The following is a 24,833-nucleotide window of genomic DNA, read 5'->3' as shown; positions in this document are numbered from 1 at the left end:
CATACTTGCCATATTAAGTTGCATGGCATTTGGCATGCCTTGCATTTCCAATCTCATGTTGTACCTTTGAGTCATTATTTGCATAACATGCATTGCATTACTCGGTTTGGGGTGTCAAACCAAGTGTGAGGGTCAAGGAGCATTCATACTATAAGTGATGTAATGTGCCTTGACTCTCGGTCACCGGGGCCCTTGACTTCGGTATGATAGTGTGAGAACCCGAATATAAAAATTAAGTAAATAATTAAATAATAATTTTACAAATCTCAAATATTTTATTATGAATCTTTAAGTGCAAATTAAATATTATTGGAGGATCTTTTAATTAATTTTAAACCTAAAATAAATTTATGGTGAAAGTCATTGATTGAGAAGCAAGATTTATTATTAAAAAAAAAATAGAGAAGAGGGTGTGACTTGAACTCTAGACTACAAAATTAATAAGTTAGGCTCTTACCATTTGAATTGCATGTAACTTATATATGTATTTTGTATATTTATCTATCTATTTGACCTAAGTGTGCCCACCACTAGTATAAAATAAAATAAACACAAACCCTAACTCTTGTTATAATTGTTTTCCACAACTCTAGCAGCCCTAGCAGCCGTGGGTTTATGAAGGAAAGAGAGGGGTTTTTCAATCATCAAGATTATTGTTGTAGCCAAGAAGGAGAGCTTTGGGTGTGTTGTGCTGTGGGGCCTCCTAGGTTTTCTTCTCTTCTTTCTTTGTTCTTTATCTTAATAATATTTTTATTTAATTCATTGATGGAGAGATTGTAGGTGTATGTATTTTGTGTATATATATATATATGCTGTTAAGAAATCTGAGGAGTTAAATTGATGTATAAAGAATGAGTGTAATTCTTAGTTCAAAAATTCTGCACAGAATCGCAAACTTTAAAAATCAAGAAACCATATCAAACGGATGAATTTTGAACTGAAATTTTAACAGTAGATCAATTACATATTGAATTGCATAGCTGAATTTTTTCATAATGTTTGGGAGTCAAAATCCATATGAATTGAGGTATTCAAATCTGTCCAGGAAACCAGTCCGAAACAGTAAATTCGGGATTGTTGTTCTCTTGGGTATAAATCCAAAAATTATCAAATTAGTGTCATTAGAACCGGTTACGAGTCTAGTTTCGTACGTTTTTGGCGTTGCATTGATTGCTCGTGTATATTAAGAGAACCGTCAATTTCTTTAAAGTGCTGCAGAAAACAACATGTTTGGATATAATAAATTGTAGAAAATTATTTTGATAAGCAAATCAAGTGAAACCAATTGGGTTTGAAACTTAGGATATATTAGATCATATCTGGAGGTTATTGGAATTTTTCGAATAGCGTGGAGTGGGTTTTGTAATTTTCAAAGTTAGCGAATAAATTGCGAAAACTTGTTTAAAACTCTGTTTTATCTTAAAGTTATTTTTAGTGAAGTTTCGATCAGAACCTATGTCATGGGTGATTTTAGACCTTGAAGAACATGAACTTAGGTAATATTTAAGAGTAACGGTGGGTTGGGTTGAGCCGTGTTAGTGCGCTTTAGTTTGGGGTTACTTAGTTCATATTCTTTAGTATTTTTAAATTAGTAGTGACGTGTAGTTTTCATATTGGTTCAGGGCACTAGTTGGACCTTTACACTCTATTCGAGGATTATATTATTTCGTTTTCAGGTGAGTAGTTTCATGCTACGTATTTTTATAAATGTTTCCCTACCCTGAACTATTGGAAAATTAAATTGTTGTTTCATGATTAAACTGTTTTGATAAATTATTATATTATCAATGGAATCAAATTATTTCTGAAACATGTGTGAACTTGGCATACTGTAAACTATTTGTTTTGGTCTCATGTTTATAATGATGAACTGCCATGTTTTGCGAAACTGATGTATATTGATTATTGGGACCATGTGTGTATTTAGTCCAGGGAAATTATTCCACTGTGTGTGGTGACTCTGGCCACTAGGGAACAGATCCGGGTTGGACCGTGATGACTCTAGTGCTCAACGATTGTAAGGAAAAGACCTTTAAAAACAACTAAGTGACCTTCAATCGGATCGTCTTTGAGAAAAGGCCCAGGTGCCACCCTGAGGATGACTCTTAGTTCGGTATTGGATCCAACGGGGCTTATAGCCTGAGAAATGTGTGGCAGATTATTTGTTTTTATTGGTACCCAGAAAATTATTGGTGTTCATATTATAATCTGTTTTAAGTTTAAAATGTTGTTTATCATGTTCTTGCGAGACATGAGTATTTTAAGTGTTGAACTGTGGAACCTTCTTTTTGAAACAGATTGTATTTACCAAACTGTATGCCAATCTAGTTTCTGTGATATATATCTTATTTTGGAATTGAACCCTGTTTTCAAAATTGTATTTACTATCCATGTTGCTACTCACTGAGCTATCAGCTGACTTAGTTGTTTACCATTTCCAGGTGTTAGAAGAACTTAGAGTGGACTCATGGCGTAGCGAGGACTCAATTGCATGGACCTCTAGGGCATTATTTAATTTGTTTTAGGTTGCTTTGTCGAGTTTTGTGCATACATTGTGGTTGAGTTTTATTTAGAATTATTTTATTTTGTGGGCGGTTTGTGTCCCATTTAGTATATATATATTTTTAGGAAGTTGGTTATGACTTGTTTTCACTTGTGGTATGTCATTGGATTGAGTTTGGTTATTTATTACTAGACTTTTGTATAGTTGCTCAATGTGATTTTGGATTAGTGGTTAGGCTTACGTGTGCCTTGGGCTGAGTCCCTGTGGGCCACGGCCGGTCATACCCGGATTTGGGGTGTGACAGATAGGGTCTTGGTCCTCATTTTTGTGATTGCATGCATTTTTACATCAAGTGGCAAGCTTGATTTCTTGGGCTATCATGCACCATTGATGGCTCGAGGATCGAGGGCCATGCCTCCCTGAGTTCAACACGTGATGGGGAACATGACCATGCTTACATGTGCCTGAAATCCCATGCCATATGCTGTCTGTCCTCTGTTGCTGTCAAAACTGTCTTCTGCAGGAAGTTTCTGCCGACCGGCAGAATTCAGTGCCGACCGGCCATTGGTGAATGGCCGATGACTCAATCATCAGCCGATGGAAGTTATACACTGCCGGTGGGAATTTCCCCCTGCCGATGGTATTCTGCAGTGTGCAAGGAACCTGTCCCAGAACTTTGGAATTTTTCAGAGAAGCAAGGCAAGGAAAACAGAGGCAACCTATGCATGGTGGTGCACTTCCGAGCAAGACCCGAGCACACATTGCATTGGGCTCTCTTCCCGAGGCGGTTTACTGTTTTTCCTAGCTTAGTTAGTTTGTTAGCTAATTAGGCAATTTGTAATATTTAATTAGCTTGCGTAGTTAATTAATTTGTATTATTTATTTGGTCCCTCCGGGCGAGGGCAAATCTGTAATAAGTGTGTGTGAGTGGTGTGTATGTCTTCCAATCCCCACTTCTTTCTTCCCTTTTATTTACCTACTTTGATGGTTAGTATTAGGGCACGTTTAAATTAGCATACCTCATGCAATATATGCGTGCATTCATTCATTTGTCTTACATGCACCGAGCTCGGCGCATCATTCTAACTGCATCTGTATTTCAATTTCCAAATTGAATACGTGTTAGTTGTAGCATTTCACATGTCATCGTAGATTAGCCGAGCCTATCCTAATCACATTTTGCTTGTGTTGCATTAGTCATTTTAACATGAACTAGGACATGCATGTTTGCTAACTAGTTTATTGTTTTGGCACGGAGTACGATGTAAGTATTTTCGCTTTAGCATATTGCATGCGTGTGAATGTTGCCATGATAGTATGCTTACCATGTGGCTAAGTGCTTATATGAGATAAACTGTTTGAATGCCTGTGGGTGAAGGTTGGATTGTTTGAGTTGGAAAAACTCGTTGAAATCCGCATTTTAGCCTACTTGCGAGTAGCAAATTCCAAAACATTTTCCAAAACAAACGGATATGCAATGTTTCTTTCCAAATTTGGCGATCTAGTCTATACTTATTTTGCTGTGCGCATAACATAGTAATTCTAGGCTAACAATTGGAATAAGAACACATAATGTTTTCAAAAACGGATATCACGGTTAGTAGAGGCCGATCTTCGGATCGGGCGAGAGGGGGTGCTCATAGCTGACCTTCCCCAATCGTACCCTAGCTCCCGAGCCGAGAAACTCCGGTGATGACGGACATGTGGCCTTCGGCACCGAGTCAGGGTTTCCTAAATTCCCCCATAAAAAAAATATTTAGGTGGCGACTCTATATCTGGCAAAGCAGTCCATGTTTGGAACTTCTTTCCAAAAATCTATTTCTCAAAACGATTTGCCAGATTTGGACTGTTTGGTTCAAGATTAAGAACCGTGACACAAATCGAGTCCGAGCTGTAGTGATCCCAAATGAACAGAACAGGACTCACCCTGCCGGGGCGTTCGGGGACGTCTACATATACTTACAAGGGAAAAGAAATAATTAGAATGGGGACACATTAGTTTCCTAAATTTTTGTATGCCATATCAGGATTTAATTCATTGTTTAAATTAGTTTGCTCCATGGAAAGATTGAGTGCTGTTAAGGCTTCTAGTCTAAATATGGTTGTAAGCTCCTCCAAAATTGTTCAATAAATTTGTTGAATTAGAACATAGATAGAAGGATGTTCCTAACAATTGACATAAAAAAATTAAAAAAAAAATCAAAACTATCAAACCCATGATTTACAAGACTTCACAAGTTTAAGTTCTTAACACTTAACAGTGAAAATGTGAATCGAAGCTAGAAATAACCAGGAAGCATAATTTACAACTAACACTTAACTAGAAGTTGGTTGCTCAAGATCTTTGATTCATTTCATCTAATCTTTTAAAAGATGAACAATTCAATAAACCATGCAATAGACAGTATTAAAACTATGCTATTAAAATTGTGTATTCTATCCCATATTTGGATTGATTTAAGATTATGATAAGAGATTCACAAAATTTTATCAATTTTGTAATTTAACTAGTTAGTCCAATTTTTACCTTCTTTTTTTTTTCAACGAAAAACTTTTACTAACATCTATTTCCTTAGTCTAGAAATCAGGCCAAAATTTACCTTCTATTTTATATCCTCCCAATAAAAAACTAATTAGTCCAGAAATCGATTGAGAGAGGGATAGACGTTATTATAGCAGATGGAGGGGTTTTGGGTTTAGGGAATCGTAGAGGGCTTGAAGTTAGGATGAGGGTTTAGGGTTTAGGGAGAATCACTGAAGTGAAGAAGGCAAATATATATAGAGAGAGAGAGAGATAGACAGAGAGAGACAGAGCTCCATACCTGATATCTGGTTGGAGAGAATGCTTATTATCTTGTCACTGGAAATCGAGGGTAGTGTAGATATTCAACAATGGAACCCAACATAGGTTGGTAGTTGTTGCTGGAAATCAAGTGTTACACAGTGACGTTACACAAATGGCGAGAGCAACAAAGAAGAATAGAAAAAAAACGAGAGAAGAAAAAGAGAGTTGCTGAGGGAAAAAAGAAAGTCGAAAGGGTTAACCGGTTGCCTAGGTTTCCATTTTCCACAATTAAATAATTCAATGGTCCTGATCATTTCTTTCTAATCCAAGGGTTAATACTTAGAGTGCATATGGTGTGCAACCTTAAGGAGGTTGCACACTTAAACAGAACCTTTTTAAACATGCAATAAATACATAATACTTCACAACATCGCAACTGCTAGTAAAGAGATAATAGAAATTGATAAGTTGTACGTAATAGTCAAGTACAAAAGAAGATAAAATAGATGATTAAAAATTACTTTAGGTTAAAGTTGAGCAGAAAAATAGACAAAATAATATTGATTTGGTTTTTAGAAACTTATTTTAATTTTTTTTAACAAAATTAAAAATTAATTGGTGAAAGAAAAAAAAACACTTGTCATTTTTACATAATCTTATCTTTTGGGAGACTAAAAATAATTTTTAAAAATTTAAAAATATTTTTTGATATTTATTTTTATCAAATTAGTTTCCATTTTTTGAAAGAAATTTTTTTTAATTCTTTTTCTCAAAAACAAATTCAACAAGGCCATTGCATTAACTAAAACACAACCAAATTATAAGGACAAAATATAACTTCATACTATGTTTTGTTAAAATTCTACTTACACAACGCATTTACCTCTTTACACCTTTCATTTGATATATACATATATGTATATAATTTTTAATTTTACCCATGTGTGAAATTACCTTTAAGGATAAAAGATAAAAATTAAATAAATTTGATTATCTTTTTACACACATTGCACTTCAATGCCTACTTTTATTTCTTTCTCATTTCTCTTTCTCTACTATACATCTACTTTCAATAAGTTAGAATCATAGGGTTTTGATCATAAAAGAAAGCAATAAATGAAAAAAAGGGTCATGAACAACTAGCAAAAAATTGAAATGGTAAGTGTTTTTTTTTTCTTTATTTTTTATGTTTTCATTTCTTTTTTCAAGGGGACTGTTCAACTTTTGTTTGGTGCATTAGAACTAAACAAAATCAAATAACCCGGAATCACATCGTCAAATAAAAAATACATATCCAATAACCCACTACCGAACAAAAAATATTTATTCAGTAACCTATTGCCGAACAAAAAGTATATCTCTGGACGGATTGTGAATGTAGATATTCTTGGTATGCCATGGCTTACCCACACTTATAGCGATGGAGGAGAGTCGGTGATGATGAGTTTTCTGTGCTCGGTAGAAACCCCTAAGCAAGATATTAGTGAAGTAGATGTGGTACATGAGTTTGAGGATGTATTTCAGGAGATACCTGAACTCCTACCTCGATGGGTAGTAGAATTTTGCATTGACTTAGTGTTGGGAACTACACCGATTTCTAAGGCGGCATACAAAATGGTGCCTAAAGAGCTTGTGGAGATGAAGAAGCAACTGGAAGAGATGCTTCAGAAAGGGTTCATACATTCAAGTAACTCCCCGTGGGGAGCACCCGTGATCTTTGTGTCATGACCCAAACTCGTCCTTATAGGTTTAGTGTCATAACCGGCTAGTAATCATAGATTACCTACGGACTCTATAAACAAAATATCTTTAATATAAAGTATGAGGCTTAGCGGAATTATATCATAACATAAAAAAAAATTATCGCCGTGCGTATATGAAAGAAACTTTGAATCAAAACTGCACAACTATTCTATAAGTAAGTGCATACACCACAAACGCATCAAACAAAAACTAACATTCAGCCCACAATTTTGAACTTGTCAAGTCTTACATACACAAAAACCCTTATACCAAAAATCAACTAAGAGTTCATAACAAAGGGGGGGGTTTAGACTTTGCTTGGATCCTCATGAGTCCAAGTTGGCTCCATCTTGGGAGCTCCACAAAAGGTTGACCACGGGGTGACTCTGAGGCGATCTCTATCACTCTTCCTCACCTACATAGATATACACATAAATAGTGAGCTAATGCCCAATAAGTAATAACAGAATAAAGAGGTTATATGAATGAAGTTCCACACCAGTACAAATATCAATTAGATTAGCCACCATATCAATCCTTTGCAATAACAGAACCACTGTTCGATAGCATTTTCAATACAATTTCGATTTCAATACAAGTCTCAATAATCCATGTTATTACACACTCAATGACAATTTACGTGGAACATCCAATAGAGTAACTATGTATCAATAGCAATGGGACCTCAAGGCTCAATCAATGGGACCGCAATGGGTTAATCAATATATCTTATCCAATGTGACCGTTAAGATCTAACTGCAGAGATCTCTGTATTTCAATTATCCAATGGGCTACGGTATTGTTTCCCTCGGGCGAGGGCCAATGGGCCATGGTATTTATTTCCCCCCATGCAAGGGCCTATTAAGCAATGGGCTATGGTATTATATCCTCCAGGTGAGGGCCCATTAAACAATGGGTCGTGGTATTGTTTCCCCTAGGCAAGGGCTTCACTAAAGGATGCCACGAGTACAATTTCAAAACAAAACTTCATTCGTTTATAAGAAACTAAAGTTTCAAGAAACCATTCGATGAACAATAATAGGTTTGATAAATCATCATGACGTTTCAACAAACCATTCGTTTCAATAAGCCATTCAATTATTCATATTTCAATTTTGATAACAACAACATTTTCAAAAATAAATATAATTTGAACATATCTTTATAGAGTTATTACTCACAGTGGGTTACATTGTCATTAGGCCTCGAATGTCCACCTATACAAAACACATAACCAAAATGAAATTGGAGTACCATTTGATAATGATGCTGCTTTAATTAAATTTTCCTCATGTGCATTTAACTCATTCCATGTTTATGTGAGCTCAATTGGTGCCTACGAATACTTGAAATAACATGAGGATGCAAGTATGCACTTAAAAGAGTTAGTCAAACTTTGCTGAAAATAGGGTCTCTGCTCGAACGCAGCATCCTTTGCTCGAGCGGACATTCAATAATAAGGGTAGTCGCTCGAGCGCAACTTCTATCGCTTGAGCGGTCTGTAAACTTTGCAAAAGTACTGGTTGTATGAAATTTCCGCTCGATAGTCGCTCGAGCGGAAGACTGAGTAAAAAGGGTTCTCGCTTGAGCGCCACTTTGGTTGCTTGAGTGGTCTATAAAATTCTGTAAAACTTTTAGGAGCTCGATTTTTACGCTCGAATGACACTTTCTTCGCTCGAGCAGATAGGCCAAATTCTAGAATTTCCAGAATTGTGTTTGCAGTTCAAATTTGATACACAAAGGTTCAAAATTTGTATTTTTGGTACAAAAACATGGAAAAACATTTTAGAACTTAGAAATGTAGTCAACATTGAAACCAATTGCTCAAAATCATGGACCCAATTCTCAAAATCAAACTTAAATCATGAAGTTGGAACCATGCATGACATGTATTGCCCTCATTTCTTTACAACTCCTTTCAAGACTTGATCAAATGGCATGACAACTGTAAGAACATGAAGAACTCTTCAAATAAATGTGTAGAAGACCCATGCATGTAAGAATTCATAGAAAATTTAACTCAAAGATGAAGGATTATGCATGCATGTATGCAATTATACTCAATTCTTCCATAATCAAGTCAATCCTTTCTACTTACATGCAAATAGACTCATAACTTCTTGAATTCATGGCCTACATGTTTTATTTTCAAGATTTAAGAAGGAATTCCATACCTAGGATGTGAATTCAAGTGTTGTCTAGCTCAATTCTTCAAATCTTCCACAATTTCCTTCAAATTCCCCTTTCTTTCTCTCTCTAAATGTTGAGCTTAGCTTCCTCCTCTCTAAAAACCTCAGCCCATGTGTTTGTATAAGTGAGTTCAAAACATGTGCTAAGCTTATATAGAGTGTAATTAACTTGGCCTAATAAAAGTTGATTAAGGTTAATTAATTAGGCTCATTTCTAACTAAGTACAATCAGTTTATTCTAATTATTTTGGTCTGAATCAAATTTTGCCAAAAGTTGCCACAAAATTCTAAATATTCTAATTGGCCTATTAGACTAGTCAATTTTGGTTTCCGAAGCCGTTTGGGCTTTCAATTTCTGATTCTAAGTCAATAAGTGAACATATATTCCATGAAATAACAGATAACTACAAAATTAAGCATGTAACACATAATTAATCACACAATCATGCAATTAAACTTATTGAAACAATATAATATAATAGTACGGAGGTCGGGGCCATCACAGTCTCTCCCCCTTAGAAAGTTTGGTCCTCCAAACTTAAGTTGCCTTCAAACGAAAAGAAATGCAGATATCGATGTCGCATCTCATCCTCTTTTTCCCAAGTGACCTCTTTCCCATAATGTTCTTTCCACTTGACCTTCACCATAGAGATAGTTTTGTTTCGCAATTGCTTCACTTGCTGATCAATGATCTGCATGGGCCATTCTTTATAAATCATATTTTCGTCTAAAGCAATCCGATGGTGATCAATCATATGGAACGGATCTCTAAGATACTCACGAAGCATGGATATATGGAAGACATTATGCATTTGTTCCATTCCCGGTGGCAAGGAAATATAGTAAGCAACAAGACCTAACCTTTCAAGAATCTGAAATGGTCCAATATAGCGAGGAGTCAGTTTTTCCTTCTTTCCAAATCTCATATGTCTTTTCATCGATGTTACTTGGATAAATACATGATCCCCCGCTTCATATTCTAAGTCTCTTCTTCGCTAGTTCGCATAACTTTTCTGTCGATTCTATGCAGTCATAAGCCTTTGCTGAATGATTTTGATCTTTTTCAGTTGTTTCTTGCACAAGTTCAGTACCATAAATAACCCTGTCACCAACCTTTGTCCAACAAATTGGCGATCTACACTTTCTGCCATATAGTGTCTCATATGGTGCCATACCAATGCTAGCGTGAAAACTATTGTTATAAGCAAACTTGGCCAATGGCAAATACTTTTTGCAACTGCCCTGAAAGTCCAAAACACGCATACGAAGCATGTCTTCTAAGGTATGAATAGTCCTCTCGGTTTGTCCATCAATTTGTCGATGAAATGTTGTACTAAACCTCAATTTTGTCCCCATTGCATCCTGTAGACTATGCCAAAATCTAGAAACAAATTTAGGATCCCCATCTGATATAATAGACACGGGAACTCCATATAGTCGAATAATCTCGTAAATGTAGATAGTAACAAGTCTATATGTAGTAAAAGAAGTCTTTACAGCAAGAAAATGAGCAGACTTAATTAGTCTATCAACTATAACCCAAATAGAATCCATACCTCTAGGTGTTCGAGGTAGGCCAACAACGAAGTCCATGGTGATATGCTCCCATTTCCATTCCAGGATAGAAAGAGACTGAAGCATGCTTGCCGGTTTCTGATGCTCTGCTTTCACTTGCCAACATTGCAAGTGCTTGGAATTGAAGTCGGCAATTTCTCTTTTCATGTTAGGCCACCAATATACTAGCTTCAAATCTTGGTACATTTTAGTGCTTTTTGGATACATAACAAACATTGATTTGTAAGCTTCCTCTAAAATTTTCCTTTTTAAGTCGGCATTATTAGGAATACTTAATCTCCCTTGAAATCTCAACATGGAAGCCTCAAATGTGAACCCTGGTTTAGGCTTGGTGTCAAATTCATCACAAATCTTCTTCAAAAACTCATCATTCATTTGCTTTTGTTTGATTTTTTCAATAATTGTAGGCTGTGCAGACATTACAGCTATCAAGCTATCTTGTTCAAAAGGTATCACTTCAATTTCAAGTTGTTCAAACTCTAGCAGCAATTCTTTCTGATCTGTGAGCAAACAAGCTAGATTCCCCATATTCTTTCTACTGAGTGCATCTACCACAGTGTTGGCTTTGCTCGGAAGGTAGTGAATCTGTAAATCATAGTCCTTGATCAATTTAAGCTAGCGTCTTTGTCGCATGTTCAATTCTTTTTGGATGAAAAAGTACTTCAAGCTTTTATGATCGATGTACACTCCACATTTGATTCCATACAAGTAGTGACGTCATATTTTCAGTGCAAACACAACTGCGGCAAGTTCTAGGTCATGCGTTGGATAGTTTTTCTCATGTGGTCTCAGTTGTCAAGAGGCATAAGCAATCACCCTACCATTCTGCATTAAGACATAATCCAAACCTTTATAAGATACATCACTATAAATCATAAATCCTTCTGTACCTGTGGATATAGTGAGGATTAGAGTTGTGGTCAATCTTGTCTTTAGTTCTTGAAATGCAGATTCTCTTTGGTCGGTCCATTCAAATGGTTCTCCCTTTCGAATAAATTGAGTCAATGGCACTGTAATCTTTGAGAAGTCTTTAACAAACATCCGATAATAACTAGCCAATCCCCTAAAACTACGAACTTCTATTACATTGGTCGGAGTAGGCCAATCAACAATCGCTTCGATTTTCTAAGGGTCAACTAAGATACCATTTTTGTTAATAACATGCCCCAAAAATGTTATTTCATCAAACCAAAACTCTCACTTCTTCAATTTCCCATACAGTTGCTTTTCTCTAAGTGTTTGAAGAGTCATTCTCAAATGTTGTTCATGCTCATCCTTACTTTTCGAATAAATCAAAATGTCATCAATGAAAACAACGAAAAAATCATCTAAGAAAGGTTTGAAAACCATGTTCAACAAATCCATGAATGCTACGGGTGCATTAGTGACTCCAAAGGCATAACTAAAAACTCATAATGTCCATACCTAGTTTGCAAAGCAGTCTTTTCAATATCTGCAGCCCTAACTTTCAAATGATGATAGTCCGATCTCAAGTTAATTTTTGAAAATACCTGGGCCCCCTGCAACTGATCAAATAGATCATCAATACATGGCAATGGATATTTATTCTTCACTATTACCTTATTGAGTTCTCGGTAATCGATACATAGTCTGAGGGTCCCATCTTTCTTCTTTACAAAAAAAAACCGGCGTCAGACAAATAAATCCCTTATCAAGCAATTCCTACAACTAAGCTTTCAGTTCTTTTATTTCAATGGTGGACATATAGTAGGGAGTTTTAGAAATTGGTTATGTACCCAGTATTACATCAATTGTAAATTCAATCTCTCTATCAACAAGTTGTCTAGGTAATTCATCCGGTAACACATCGAGAAAATCTCTCACCACTGGTATATTGTCTAAAGTAATGCCCATGGTCGGTTCGGCTATTACACTACACAAATACCCTTGACAACCTTTACTCATTAGTTTTTGGGCTTTCATAGTAGATATAAGGTATGGTGGTGGAACTACCCCCTTTCCCTCAAAATAAAATTCATCTTGTTTAGGAGGTCGGAATATTACTCGTTTTAAAGCACAATCTATGGTCGCATGGTATTTAGCTAGCCAATCCATACCCAAAACAACATCAAAATGTCTCATGTCTAAAGGTATTAAATCAGCATACAGAATAGCATTCCCAAGAAATAATTCACACGTAGCATGTACAGTTTAGCATAACATAGATCCCCCCGTAGGTGATGCAACACATAATATATAACTCAATGTTTCCATAGGTCTATTCAAAGTTTCAGCAAAAACTATAGAAACAAATGAATGTGTAGACCTTGAATCAATTAAAGCATAAGCATTTACCACAAATGGAGATTGTACCTGACACTACTGCCTCAGTATTTTGAGTGTCCCCCAGTACTAATGCAAAAACTCTTCCTTGCCTTTGTTCATTTCTTGTGGTAGACAGTGTTACAGCTGGTCTTGTTGTGGGAACTGATCCAATCAAGCTTGTGGCACCTCGATTACTACCCAAACATGACTGTGTATAATCTTTTGCCATATCCCTATGTTTCCACACTAGTAACAAGCCCCCGTAATGCAATGGCAAACACCTCTATGCTTCTTTCCACAAATGCTGCAAGTAGGTACTGAGTTGCCATTTTGGGTTGACCCCGAATTACTAGAATTCCCAGACTTCAACTTCTTATTTGTTGATGGTGTCCCCTTATTAAAATTATGTCTTTTGTCCTTCCATTCAAAATTTTGTTTACGGTTAGCCATATTTCCCCCTGCTATTAGTGCCCTATCAAACACATCCACATATGTTGGTAAATTAAGTACATTGACTCTGTCTTGGATTGGGCCACGCAAACCTCCCTCAAATTGTCTAGCTTTCTTGTAGTCCGTATCTACCATGTGGGGTGCGAAGTGGGCTAACTCTGTAAACTAAACCTCATATTCAGCAACTGATTTGTTTTCCTACTTGAGTTCCATAAATTCAGACACTTTTCTGTCCCATACACATTGCGGGAAGTATTTCTCATAAAAGATTGCGGGAAGTATTTCAAATATGTAATTGTACAAATTGTCTCACTTTAGCATTAAAATACACACGAATGCAATCTTGAAGTCTCCACTAGACTCTCTATAGCTCAATGGACAAGTGAATGAGATATAACTCGTGCTCTGATACCACTCAGTCACGACCCAAACCGCCTCTATAGGTTTAGCATTATAACCGGCCAGTAATCATAGATTACCAATGGCCTCTATAAACAAAATCTATTTAATAGTATATCATAACATAAAAAAATTTATCCATTGAGCCATACATATATGAAAGAAACTTTGAATCAAAACTGTACAACTATTCTATAAGTAAGTGCATACACCACAAACGTTTTAAATAAAAACAAACATTCAACCCACAATTTTGAACTTGTCAAGTCTTACATACACAAAAACCCCTATACCAAAAAATCAACTAAGAGTTCATAACGAAAAAATGGGGTTTAGACTTTGCTTGGATCGTCACGAGTCCAAGTTGGCTCTATCTTGGGAGCTCCACAAAAGGCTGACCACGTGGTGACTCCGAGGCGATCTCTATCCTTGATGCTCAATTTGCTCACCTACATATATATACACATAAATAATGAGCTAATGTCCAATGAGTAATAATAGAATAAAGAGGTTATATGAATGAAGTTCCACACCAATACAAATATCAATTAGATTAGCCATCATATCAATCCTTTGCAATAACAAAACCATTGTTCGATAGGGTTTTCAATACAATTTCGATTTCAATACAATTCTCAATAATCCATGTTATCTCAATAGTATTACACACTCAATTTACGTGGAACATCTAATAGAGTAACAATGTATCAGTAACAATGAGACCTCAAAGGTCAATCAATGGGACCGCAATGGGTCAATCAATATATCTTATCCAATGTGACCATTAAGGTCTAACTGCCGAGATCTCTGTATTTCAGTTAATGGGCCACGGTATTGTTTCCCCCGGGCGTGTGCCAATGGGCCATGGCATTTATTTCCCCCAAGCAAGGGCCTATTAAGCAATAGGCCATGGTATTATATCCCCCAGGTGAGGGCCTATTAAACAATGGGCCTTGGTATTGTTTCTCCCAGGCAAGGGCCTCACTAAAGGATGCCATGAGTACAATTTCAAAACAGAACTTCATTCATTCATAAGAAACTAAAGTTTCAAGAAACCATTCAATGAACAATAATAGGTTTGATAAATCATCCTGATGTTTTAATAAACCATTTGTTTCAATAAGCCATTCAATCATTCATATATCAATTTTGATAACAACAACATTTTCAAAAATAAATATAACTCGAACATATCTTTATAGAGTTATTACTCACAGAGGGTTACGTTGTCACTAGGCCTCGAATGTCCACCTATACAAAACACATAACCAAGATGCAATTGGAGTACCATTCGATAACCATGCTTCTTTAATTAAATATTCCTCATGTGCTTCTAACTCATTCCATGTTTATGTGAGCTCAATTGGTGCCTAAGAATACTTGAAATAACATGAGGATGCAATTATGCACTTAAAAGAGTTAGTCAAACTTTGTTGAAAACAGGGTCTCCGCTTAAGCGCAACATCTTTCGCTCGAGCGGACATTTAATAATAAGGGTAGTCGCTCAAGCGGTCTGTAAACTTTGCAAAAGTACAAGTTGCATGAAATTTTCGCTCGACGGTCGCTCGAGCGGAAGACTGAGTAAAAGGGGTCCTCGTTCGAGTGCCACTTTGGTCACTCGAGCGGTCTGTAAAATTTTGTAAAACTTCTAGGAGCTCAATTTTTATGCTCGAGCGACACTTTTTTCGCTCGATCGAACAAGCCGAATTTTGGAATTTCCAGAACTGTATTTGCAGTTCAAATTTGATATACAAAGGTCCAAAACTTGTATTTTTTATACAAAAACATGGAAAAACATTTTAAAACTTAGAAATGTAGTCAATTTGAAACCAATTGCTCAAAATCGTAGACCTAATTCTCAAAATCAAACTTAAATCATGAAGTTGGAACCATGCATGACATGTATTGCCCTCATTTCTTTTTAAATCCTTTCAAGACTTGATCAAGTGGCATGACAAGTTGTAGACACCCCATTTTTGACCGACCTTAAGACTCAGATGTCACAAATTGAGCGCTCGGTGATAGTGCATATTGTGCTCATTCTGAGGTTTCAGAGTCTCGGCCGCGAGCCTTACCTTCGGACTTCGGGGCACTTTTATGCTTTGCCTCGGTTTGCGAACCAGGTCCTATTTTCTTTGTTTTCTCTTCCTGAAGGGAGGGAGAGGTCTCGTAGACCATCTCTCAATGGCCGTAGGCTACGTTTCGTGGCCGTAGGCCATTTTTCCCTTTTGGAGACCAGTTTCTGATTTTCGGAACCGTCGGCCGTGTGCCTCGATTCGGGACCGCTTAACTACCTCCGTTTGCTCCGATTTTTGGCACACACCTTGTTTCCTCTCTTTTGAGGGACACTGTGGCCCGAGAGACCACCTTCGTGGTCACACGCCACTTCCGGTGCTTAACAGTCAGTTTTTGGGCCCCCCAGCTGCGGGTTTTGACCCCCGAACCCTTGTTTTGCATCGGTTAGGGTTCATTTTTGGCATGGACCCTAGTTTCATTGTTAGGAAGGTGGTGCAAGGGTGGGAGACCACCTTTGCTTCTTGGAAACCAGCTTTCTCCTTGGAGACCACTTTTCTCTCTCCTCCAGCCAATTTTCTTGTCGGGAAACTGGTCTCCCTCATTTTTGGGCCATAATTTCTGGTCTCCCATACCACCATTGTGCTGTACTCATCTGGGAGGCCACCAATATGGGTAGGCCGACCATCTTTTCTTCCTGACCCTTTTGAACCTTGCTAGAAAGCTGGTTTTCCTCTCTCTTTGGCCACAATTTTTGGTCTCCCACCATATAGCTTTGTTGTACTCACCTGAGAGGCCACCAATCTGGTATGGCCGACCACCTTTTCAACTTGACCCTTTTGACCACTAGTCAGCCAACCAGGGGGAGTGGCCAACTGACCACCTTAACTGGTCGGCCTGCTTCCTGCTTTTTGGTCTCATTGAGTGTAAGCCAGTTGTGCCAGCTGGAAGCCTTAAAAGTGATCCTCCATATATGGAGGATCTTTGAACTTGGTTTGAAGCTTCTTAGAGAAGCTTTGGCCTCTCTTCTCTATAAATGGAGGCCTCCTCTTCCATTGCTAGGGTTGAATCTTTTGATCAGAGCATACATACACTTCCCTCCATATCTCTCTCTTCCAAGCTCCAAAACTCCATTATTCTTGGCCATTTGCACTACACCTCCTAACACAACACCTCCACCATCCATCCACGCACCTTGGAACTGATTTTCAGAGGTTGAAGGCTCATTACCTTGGTCCAGAAGTTGCTGAGGGTCGGCTCTACAAGGGTAAGCCTCTATTTTTCCTTTTTTTTGCATTATTTTGCTTCATTTCTTAGCCATACTTGAAAGAATTTTTGGACCTTGACATAAACTGGAAAAAGTTTTTTTTTTAGATTATAAACATATTTGTTTAACATACTTTTTTTGTTTGGGGTCATCTTCCCCTTTGCATGCTTCATTTCCTCATGTTTTGAGCTATGCATTAGAGCATTTATGTTGGCCTTGGTTTAGCCTTTTAGCCACTAAAATCCAGTGGATTTTTAGTGGCTTAGATGTGTTTTTGAGCCCTAAAATCAGAGAGGGGTGACCCTCTCACCCCTTGTTCTCTTTACTAGCTTTGTTGGCCTTCCAAAAGAGCTCCATTTTTCATGTTGAGAAGTCTTGTTTTAAGCTATTATTTGTGAGTTTCAAGGTCTGCCTTGACTTTGTCCAGAGCCCTTTTGGCCATATTTGTGTCTTTGATGCATGTGTAGAACAACCCCATTCAAGGCCTTTCAAAGGAACCTTTATTTGCATGTTTCCTAGACCCCTTTCAGGCTCTTTTTAATGGCTCTTAGGACCCTCAAAACCTCTTTCCAGAGGTGGTTTTGCCATTGTGTGTGTCCATCATGCATGTGTAGAACAACCCCCTTATTGGCCTTTCAAAGGAGCCCGTCATTCTTGCATGCATTGACTGAGTTTCAGTGGTTATTTGGGCATATTTTGGCATGGAATACTTCTATTTTTGGCTGGTTTGGTGAGCCTTCATATGCTCCATATAGTTGTAATGTAACTCATGGTTCACTAGCTTTCTTTGCATGCTTTGTTGACCCTTGATTTTAACACTTTTTGGCCATGCCTTAAACTGATATTGTGCTTATTTTGGACTGCCCTAGCTCTGTTTTTGGGTCTCATGGTTGAATAATGTTGGTTTTTCATGCTTGTAGTTCAATACCCATGCTTAACTTTGAGTTTCGAGGTTCATTCCATGCATATACTGAGGTGTGTTCATGTTTTGGGCTCATTATACATCATATTTCAGAGCTTGTTTGAATGTCATATTGCCATGTTTTGTACTCTTTAAATGTGTTTGAGAGTCGCACTTGTATGCCTTGTTTTCGGACCATTGAGTGAGCTCCATTTCGTTGCATTCCGAGCCATCATTTTAGACCATTTCTCCACTATTTCAGACCTACCTAGGATCTGTTTGGGGTTGGTTTTTGTAACAAGCCCGCGGGGGGCCTCGCTACAGCTCGGACTCGACTTTTGCAGTCACGGTTCTAAATCTGAACCAAAGAGTCCAAATCCGGCAAATCGTTTTAGGAAAACTGATTTTTGAAAGAAGTGCCAAACATGGACTGCTTTGCCAGATACAGAGTCGCCACCTAAATATTTTATTTTGGGAAATTTAGGAAACCCTGACTCGGTGCCAAAAGGCCACGTGTCCGTCATCACCAAAGTTGCCTCGGTTCGGGAACTTGGGTACGATTGGGGAAGGTCACTTCGTGAGCACCCCCGCTCGCCCGGTCATAGACCGGCCTCTACTAACCATGATATCAATTTTTGAAAACATTGTGAGTTCTTATTCCGGTTATTAGCCTAGATTACTATGTGATGCTCACAGCATATAAATATAGACTGGATCGCCCGAATTGGAACAAAACATTTCATGCTTGTTTATTTGAAAATGGTTTGATGATGCTACTCGCAAGTAGGCTAAGACGTGGATTTGCCACCCTCAGGTGGGCTTAGAAAACATGATTTTGCCACTATCTAGTGGGCTTAAAACACACATTTAATGAATTATTCCAATTCAAATAACCCAACCTTCACCCACAGGCATTCAGGCAGTTATATCACATTAGCAATTAGCCTCATGGTAAGCATGCTATTCATGGCAGTCACTCACATGCATGCAAGGATGCTAAAGCATAAAACTTACCGAGTACTCCAAGCCAAAAAAAAAGGAAGTTAATTAGAAATCATGCATGATCCTAAGTATACAAAAATGCCTAATGCAACACATGCAAAATGCAACTATAGCAGGCTCGGCTATTCTAAGATGGTATATGAAATGCTACAACTATCATGTATTCAATTTAGAATTGAAAGTACAATGCAGTTAGTATGATGTGCCGAGTCCGGTGCATGCAATACAGATGGATGATGCAAACATGCTGTCATACTGTATGCTAATTTAAATATGCCCTAATCTAACCATCATAAGCGGATAAATAAAAGGGAGAAAGACGTGGGGTTGGAAGACATACATCACACTCACGCACACTTATTACAGTTATGCCCTCACTCGGAGGGTCCGAATAAATAATACAGTCCAAATATTACAGTCCCCAAAATAAAAGAATATTACAGTCCAAAATATTACAGAAATTCTAATTAATTAATGAATTAACTAGAAAGCAAATAAACTGGCGTGCAAGCCAGGGACTGTCTTGCTTCTGGTGGATGATGCATGTCCGGACTGTCTTGCGCGGAAATCCACCGGAATGCCCCAATTAGCCTCTGTTTACACCTGTTCTTGAAATGCGTGCCAAGCCCCAAAAGTTTGCTGATTCCTGGTTTTGCTGTAACAGAGAGCAGGAAAGGGGCATAGCAATGTATTTGCACAAATATATGCATGTCTCGATCCTCGTGCCACCAATCACGCATACCGAGGCATGATGGTCGAGGAGTCGAAATGCACAATTCAATATAAGATGAATGCACATGAAACTACAGCTAAAACCTAACTCCATCATGGATAATCCGGAGTGTCGGTGACTGGGGAATTGAGACACATTCCGTCACTCGGAGTACGAAATGTACCTCGTTTCCCGTGCCCGGGCTAACTCCTATTCCGGACACGATGCAATATGCATGATATGCATGAAATGCAACTAAGATGCAATCCTGACGTACACAATGCTATGAAATGAGATGCCTCGTAATGCGTGCACGCAGGCACGCAAACCGAGAAAATACAGAATGCTATGAAAATGCGGTGCCTCGAAATGCGTGCACACGGGCACGCAAACCGAGACGATGATATGTGTCTCGAAATGCGTGCACGCGGGCACGCAAACCGAGGCAATGATATGTGTCTCGAAGTACGTGCACGCGGGCACGCGAACCGAGGCAATGATATGTGTCTCGAAGTACGTGCACGCGGGCACGCAAACCGAGGCGATGACAGATATAATGAAGATGAGATGCCTCGAAGTACGTGCACACGGGCACGCAAACCGAGGCGATGACAGAATGATGAAAATGAGATGCCTCGAAGTACATGCACACGGGCACGCAAACCGAGGCGATGACAGATACAAGGAAAATGAGATGCCTCGAAGTACGTGCACACGGGCACGCAAACCGAGGCGATGACAGATGTAATGAAGATGAGATGCCTCGAAGTGCGTGCACACGGGCACGCAAACCGAGGCGATGATAAATGATATGAAAATGACAAATGGGCTTATACCAACATGAGTGAGCCTCAGCCACACTCACATCGGATGCCGACGGACGAAAATGAAGTGCCTCGAAATGCGTGCACACGGGCACGCAAACCGAGGCGATGATAAGATGTGATGAAATAACATGGAAATGACAAATGGGCTTATACCAACATGAGTGAGCCTCAGCCACACTCACATCGGATGCCGATGGCAGAAAATGAAGTGCCTCGAAATGCGTGCACACGGGCACGCAAACCGAGGCAATGATAAAATGATATGAAATGACATGGAAATGATATGCAAGCATACTAATGGAATTTGAGCAACAAAATATGAGGGAAAACAGTCCCGAAATGAAGCGAAATGACATGAAATGCAAGGAAATGTCCCGAAATGCAACATTAGGCATCCGAAATGGCCTATAGCCATACTAAACATGTACAACATGGACATGCAATGCAAAGACAGAAGCTAGACAGTCCCAAAATAAGCACTTTTCCAGTTATAAACATGGCCAAACAGCAAATATAGGTATGGCAAAAATAGCATACAAGAATAGGGGCCAAGATAGGGGTAATGAAGCAAGTGGTATAAGCTAAACCCAAACTGAAAAATTTCCTTCTACAACACTGAATATGAACCAAAAATATGAACATTTACAGTATATGGCAGCCTCAAAATCAATATACAAATATGCTAAAAATATGATGCAAAATAAGGCTCAAAAGGTGCTAAAACATGAAGTGTATAAAATAATCACCAAAAAGAAAAAAAGTGTGAATGAAACATGAAGTATAGGCCAAAATAAGACAACTTTCAGTTCGGACCAAGGTCCAAAAACAGAAACAAAGAGGGCTACTAATTTATGCAAAAAAAAGGGCCAAATAGGGGATATAACTACAAGTGACCTATGGAAACACCAAACAATGTTGAGCCCTTCTCCAATGTTGAAGAGGGGCTCAAAATAAGCCCTAAATCAGTTTACCACATGCTCGAAAATAAATTACTCATGGGTCAAAAATAGCATGCAAAATTATGACATACAAGATGGTCAAAGAAGCAAGTGTATTATGGAGGGCTCAAACAGGGTTGAGCCCTTGATGAGAAGTGAAGATGAGCTCAAAATATGGCCCTTTTCAGTTAAGGCCGAAGCTCAACACAAAAAGCATGCATGGCTTACATATTGATTAAGAAAAAGGGTCAAAAGGGTAAAAGTGTAACTTACCCTTGAAGATCTAGACTTTGGTTGCTTCTTGGATGGATTTGCTGCTCCTTTGGCCTTCAAGAACCCTTCTTTGTTGCTGGAAATGAGATAGTGGTGGTAGGGCTTGGTGGTGTAGAAGAAATGAAGGTTAAGGAGTTAGGGTTTTTTGAAGTTTTGAGAGTTATAACAATGGAGTTTAGGGTTGAGCCTTGGAGATGAATTTTTCTAACCTCTATGAAGAAGACCCTCAGCTGGTTTATATGGTCAAGAAAGGGGTGTAAAAGGGGGGTCAAATGGAGAGGAAAACTCTTTCCCAAAATATCCCCCGGATACAGAAAATATCTGGGGGATATTGCCCCACAGCTGGAAAGGGCACAGTGAGGAGAGCACGGCCGGCCGCTCACTTTGGCCGGAGGTGGCCGGCCGGCCACACCCCCTAGCCGGCCGGCTAGGGGTCAAAAGGGTCAACCAGATTTTCTGGCCGGCCAGGTATTGGGGAGGTAGCCCTATGTGTGTACAACACAACCATGTAATTGAAATTCCAAGAAAGTGGGCCCAAGGGGTTCAACAATGGCTCGGAAAGAGGGGGTCAAAAGGGTCAAGTTGACTTACTGGCCGGCCATGAACTTTTAGTGGCCTCCCAGGTGTGTAGATCACAGATATGTGGTTCAAAGTTCAAGAAAAAAGGTCCAAGGGGTTCAACATTAGCCCGGAAGAAAAGGGTCAAAAGGGTCAGGTGACCTTAATGGCCGGCCATGAACTTTTAGTGGCCTCCCAGGTGTGTAGATCACAGATATGTGGTTGAAAGTTGGCAACGTTAGCTCTAAGGTATTCAACATTAGCCCGGAAGTGCGAAAAACGGGCGCCGGGAGGCTCGGGAGGAGAGACAACTGGTTGCTGCAACAATTGCTGGCCTCCCACCCTTCAGTGACCTTCTTTGGGATAAAACAGAGGTACCTGCCAAAAATGAGCGAAAACCGTTGCAAAACGAATGTTCCGGAGCCAAAACACGCAGTTCGGGGTCCCGGAAAAGGGCTGTTAAGCACCGAAAATTGTATTCGACCTCGAAGTGGGTTTCTCAGCCCCCAGTGTCCCTCAAAAGGGATGAAATAAGATGTATGCCAAAAATCAGAGCAATAGGAGATGGTCAAGCGGTCCCGAACCGAGGCACACGGCCTGACGGCTCCGAAAACCGGGAACCGGACTCCGAAATGGGCGAAATGGCCTACGGACATTGAGAGATGGTCTACGGGACCTCTCCCTCCCTTCAGGAAAAGAAACAGAGAAAACCGAGTCTGGTTCGCAAACCGAGACAAGGCACAGAAAAGGGTTCAGGAGTCCGGAGGTAGGGCTCACGGCCGCAACTCCGAATCTTCTGAACAAGCACATTATGCAATATCACCCAGCGCTCAATCGGTGACGTCTGAGTCTTAGGGTCGGTCAAAAATGGGGTGTCTACAGTTGCCCCTCTTTGACAGAACTCGGAAGTCACAAGTGACGGGAGTGAATGTCAAAGCCCAGAGACGACCCATTTTTTACAAGGCCGAAGACTTAGACAAACATACAAGATAAACAGAAATGTGCCCGCAGGCATGCTCGCAGGCAGGGGGCAAAATGCAAATGATATACAAGAAACCGAAGGTAACCCAATGATCGCAAATGCAGCAAGCTGTAATGAAGCAAGTATTCGTAAATAGATGCAACAGTTTTAAGCAAGGATGCAAAGCAACAACTACATTTCATGCAGTTAAGAATGCGGAGGATTATTCAATCCCCGCCACGTCTCACACGGAGAAGATACGATACCTGTGCGATTCGTCTGGTCGCACCAGCCTCAATTGAACCGTACATACAATATCGTGCCTGCAAAAGAGAGAAATTGCAACAAGTACAATATGCTAACAACAAATATTTAACGCGATTCCGAAAGTTTCGACACACGCGGCGTCGGTGAGTGTATGCATCGCAATGCAAGAGTGGAACATGCGCGACAACGCATGCTCCAACACAAAGGTATACAAATAACAAGAAATGTACATGACAATGTGAGTATGCCCGTGAGAATGCAAGATATGTGCATGAAAGTACAAAAACGAGTATGAATCAGGGTGTTCATTCGTCGTGAAACAATGAGTACGGAAACGCGTGTTTCGGCGAAGGTGACTCGATCATGGCCTCCGATCTGCTTCCTTGAAAGGTTACAACTCATTCAAAAAGGATACACTTTGATTTTGATGAATGATGATGAGACACATGTCAGAACTTGAAACCGAAGTCTCGACGGAGCAATTTCGCGACCGGAAATGTACTTTTCTTGAACTTTTTCAGGTCCCGGGAACTCCGATCTTCCTCAAAATTTGCAGAGAGCTAGGTGAGCATGTGGGGAGCATGGCCGGCCACTTATCTTCCCAAGGGGGGGTGTCCAACCGGTTTCCACAAAAGCTAATGGCTGGCCGGCCATTTCTGCAAAAAGCAGATGGCTGGCCAGCTAGAAACAGGGGCCGGCCGGCCATGCCCTTTTCCCGAGGGTATTTCGGTCTTTTTGCCTCCTTTTTGCATGCCTTTCATCCAAGGCTTGAAGCCTATAAATAGCAGCCGAACCCCATTTCATTTCTTGTCTCTTTCAACACTTTTCTCTCCAGTTTTGAGTTTTACGCGCGTTTTCCAACACCTCGCGCAAATTGTTTTCGTAAAAACACTTAGTTTTAAACACTTTGGAGCGACTAAATTCCGGTTTTGAAGCTTCTTTTTGCATTTCCACCACTTGAGGTAAGTTCATCTTAATATTTAGAATATTTTCTCGGGAGTTGACTTTTGTTGACTTTTTATTTCCCGAGAGTTGACTTTTGTTGACTTTTTCCAATTTTTGCGCATTTTGTTCATTTTTGCTCCCCTTTTGCAGATTCTTGAAAATGGCGGGTATTTCTTCTCACGGTGGGGGTTTCCCAGGTGCCGGAGATGACTTCGATCCCATGACTCTACCTCCGAGGA

General features: G+C 39.3%; 1 protein-coding gene across 1 annotated transcript; it reads right to left on the bottom strand.

Annotated features, from left to right (window-relative positions):
* Window positions 1–9,735: 9,735 nt before the first annotated feature.
* On the bottom strand, window positions 9,736–10,158 carry LOC145820629 (uncharacterized). The gene has a single exon (XM_082916932.1). The coding sequence runs from the start codon at window positions 10,156–10,158 to the stop codon at window positions 9,736–9,738; it is 423 nt and encodes a 140-aa protein (XP_082773058.1).
* Between the last annotated feature and the right edge of the window lie 14,675 nt (window positions 10,159–24,833).

The sequence above is a fragment of the Camellia sinensis genome, chromosome 1 (assembly GCF_055761805.1).
Source record: "Camellia sinensis isolate YWXY chromosome 1, ASM5576180v1, whole genome shotgun sequence".
In the NCBI taxonomy this organism is placed as follows: Eukaryota; Viridiplantae; Streptophyta; class Magnoliopsida; order Ericales; family Theaceae; genus Camellia; species Camellia sinensis.
Note: the sequence above shows the minus strand (reverse complement) of the source record. Positions and strands in the feature narration are given on the sequence as shown.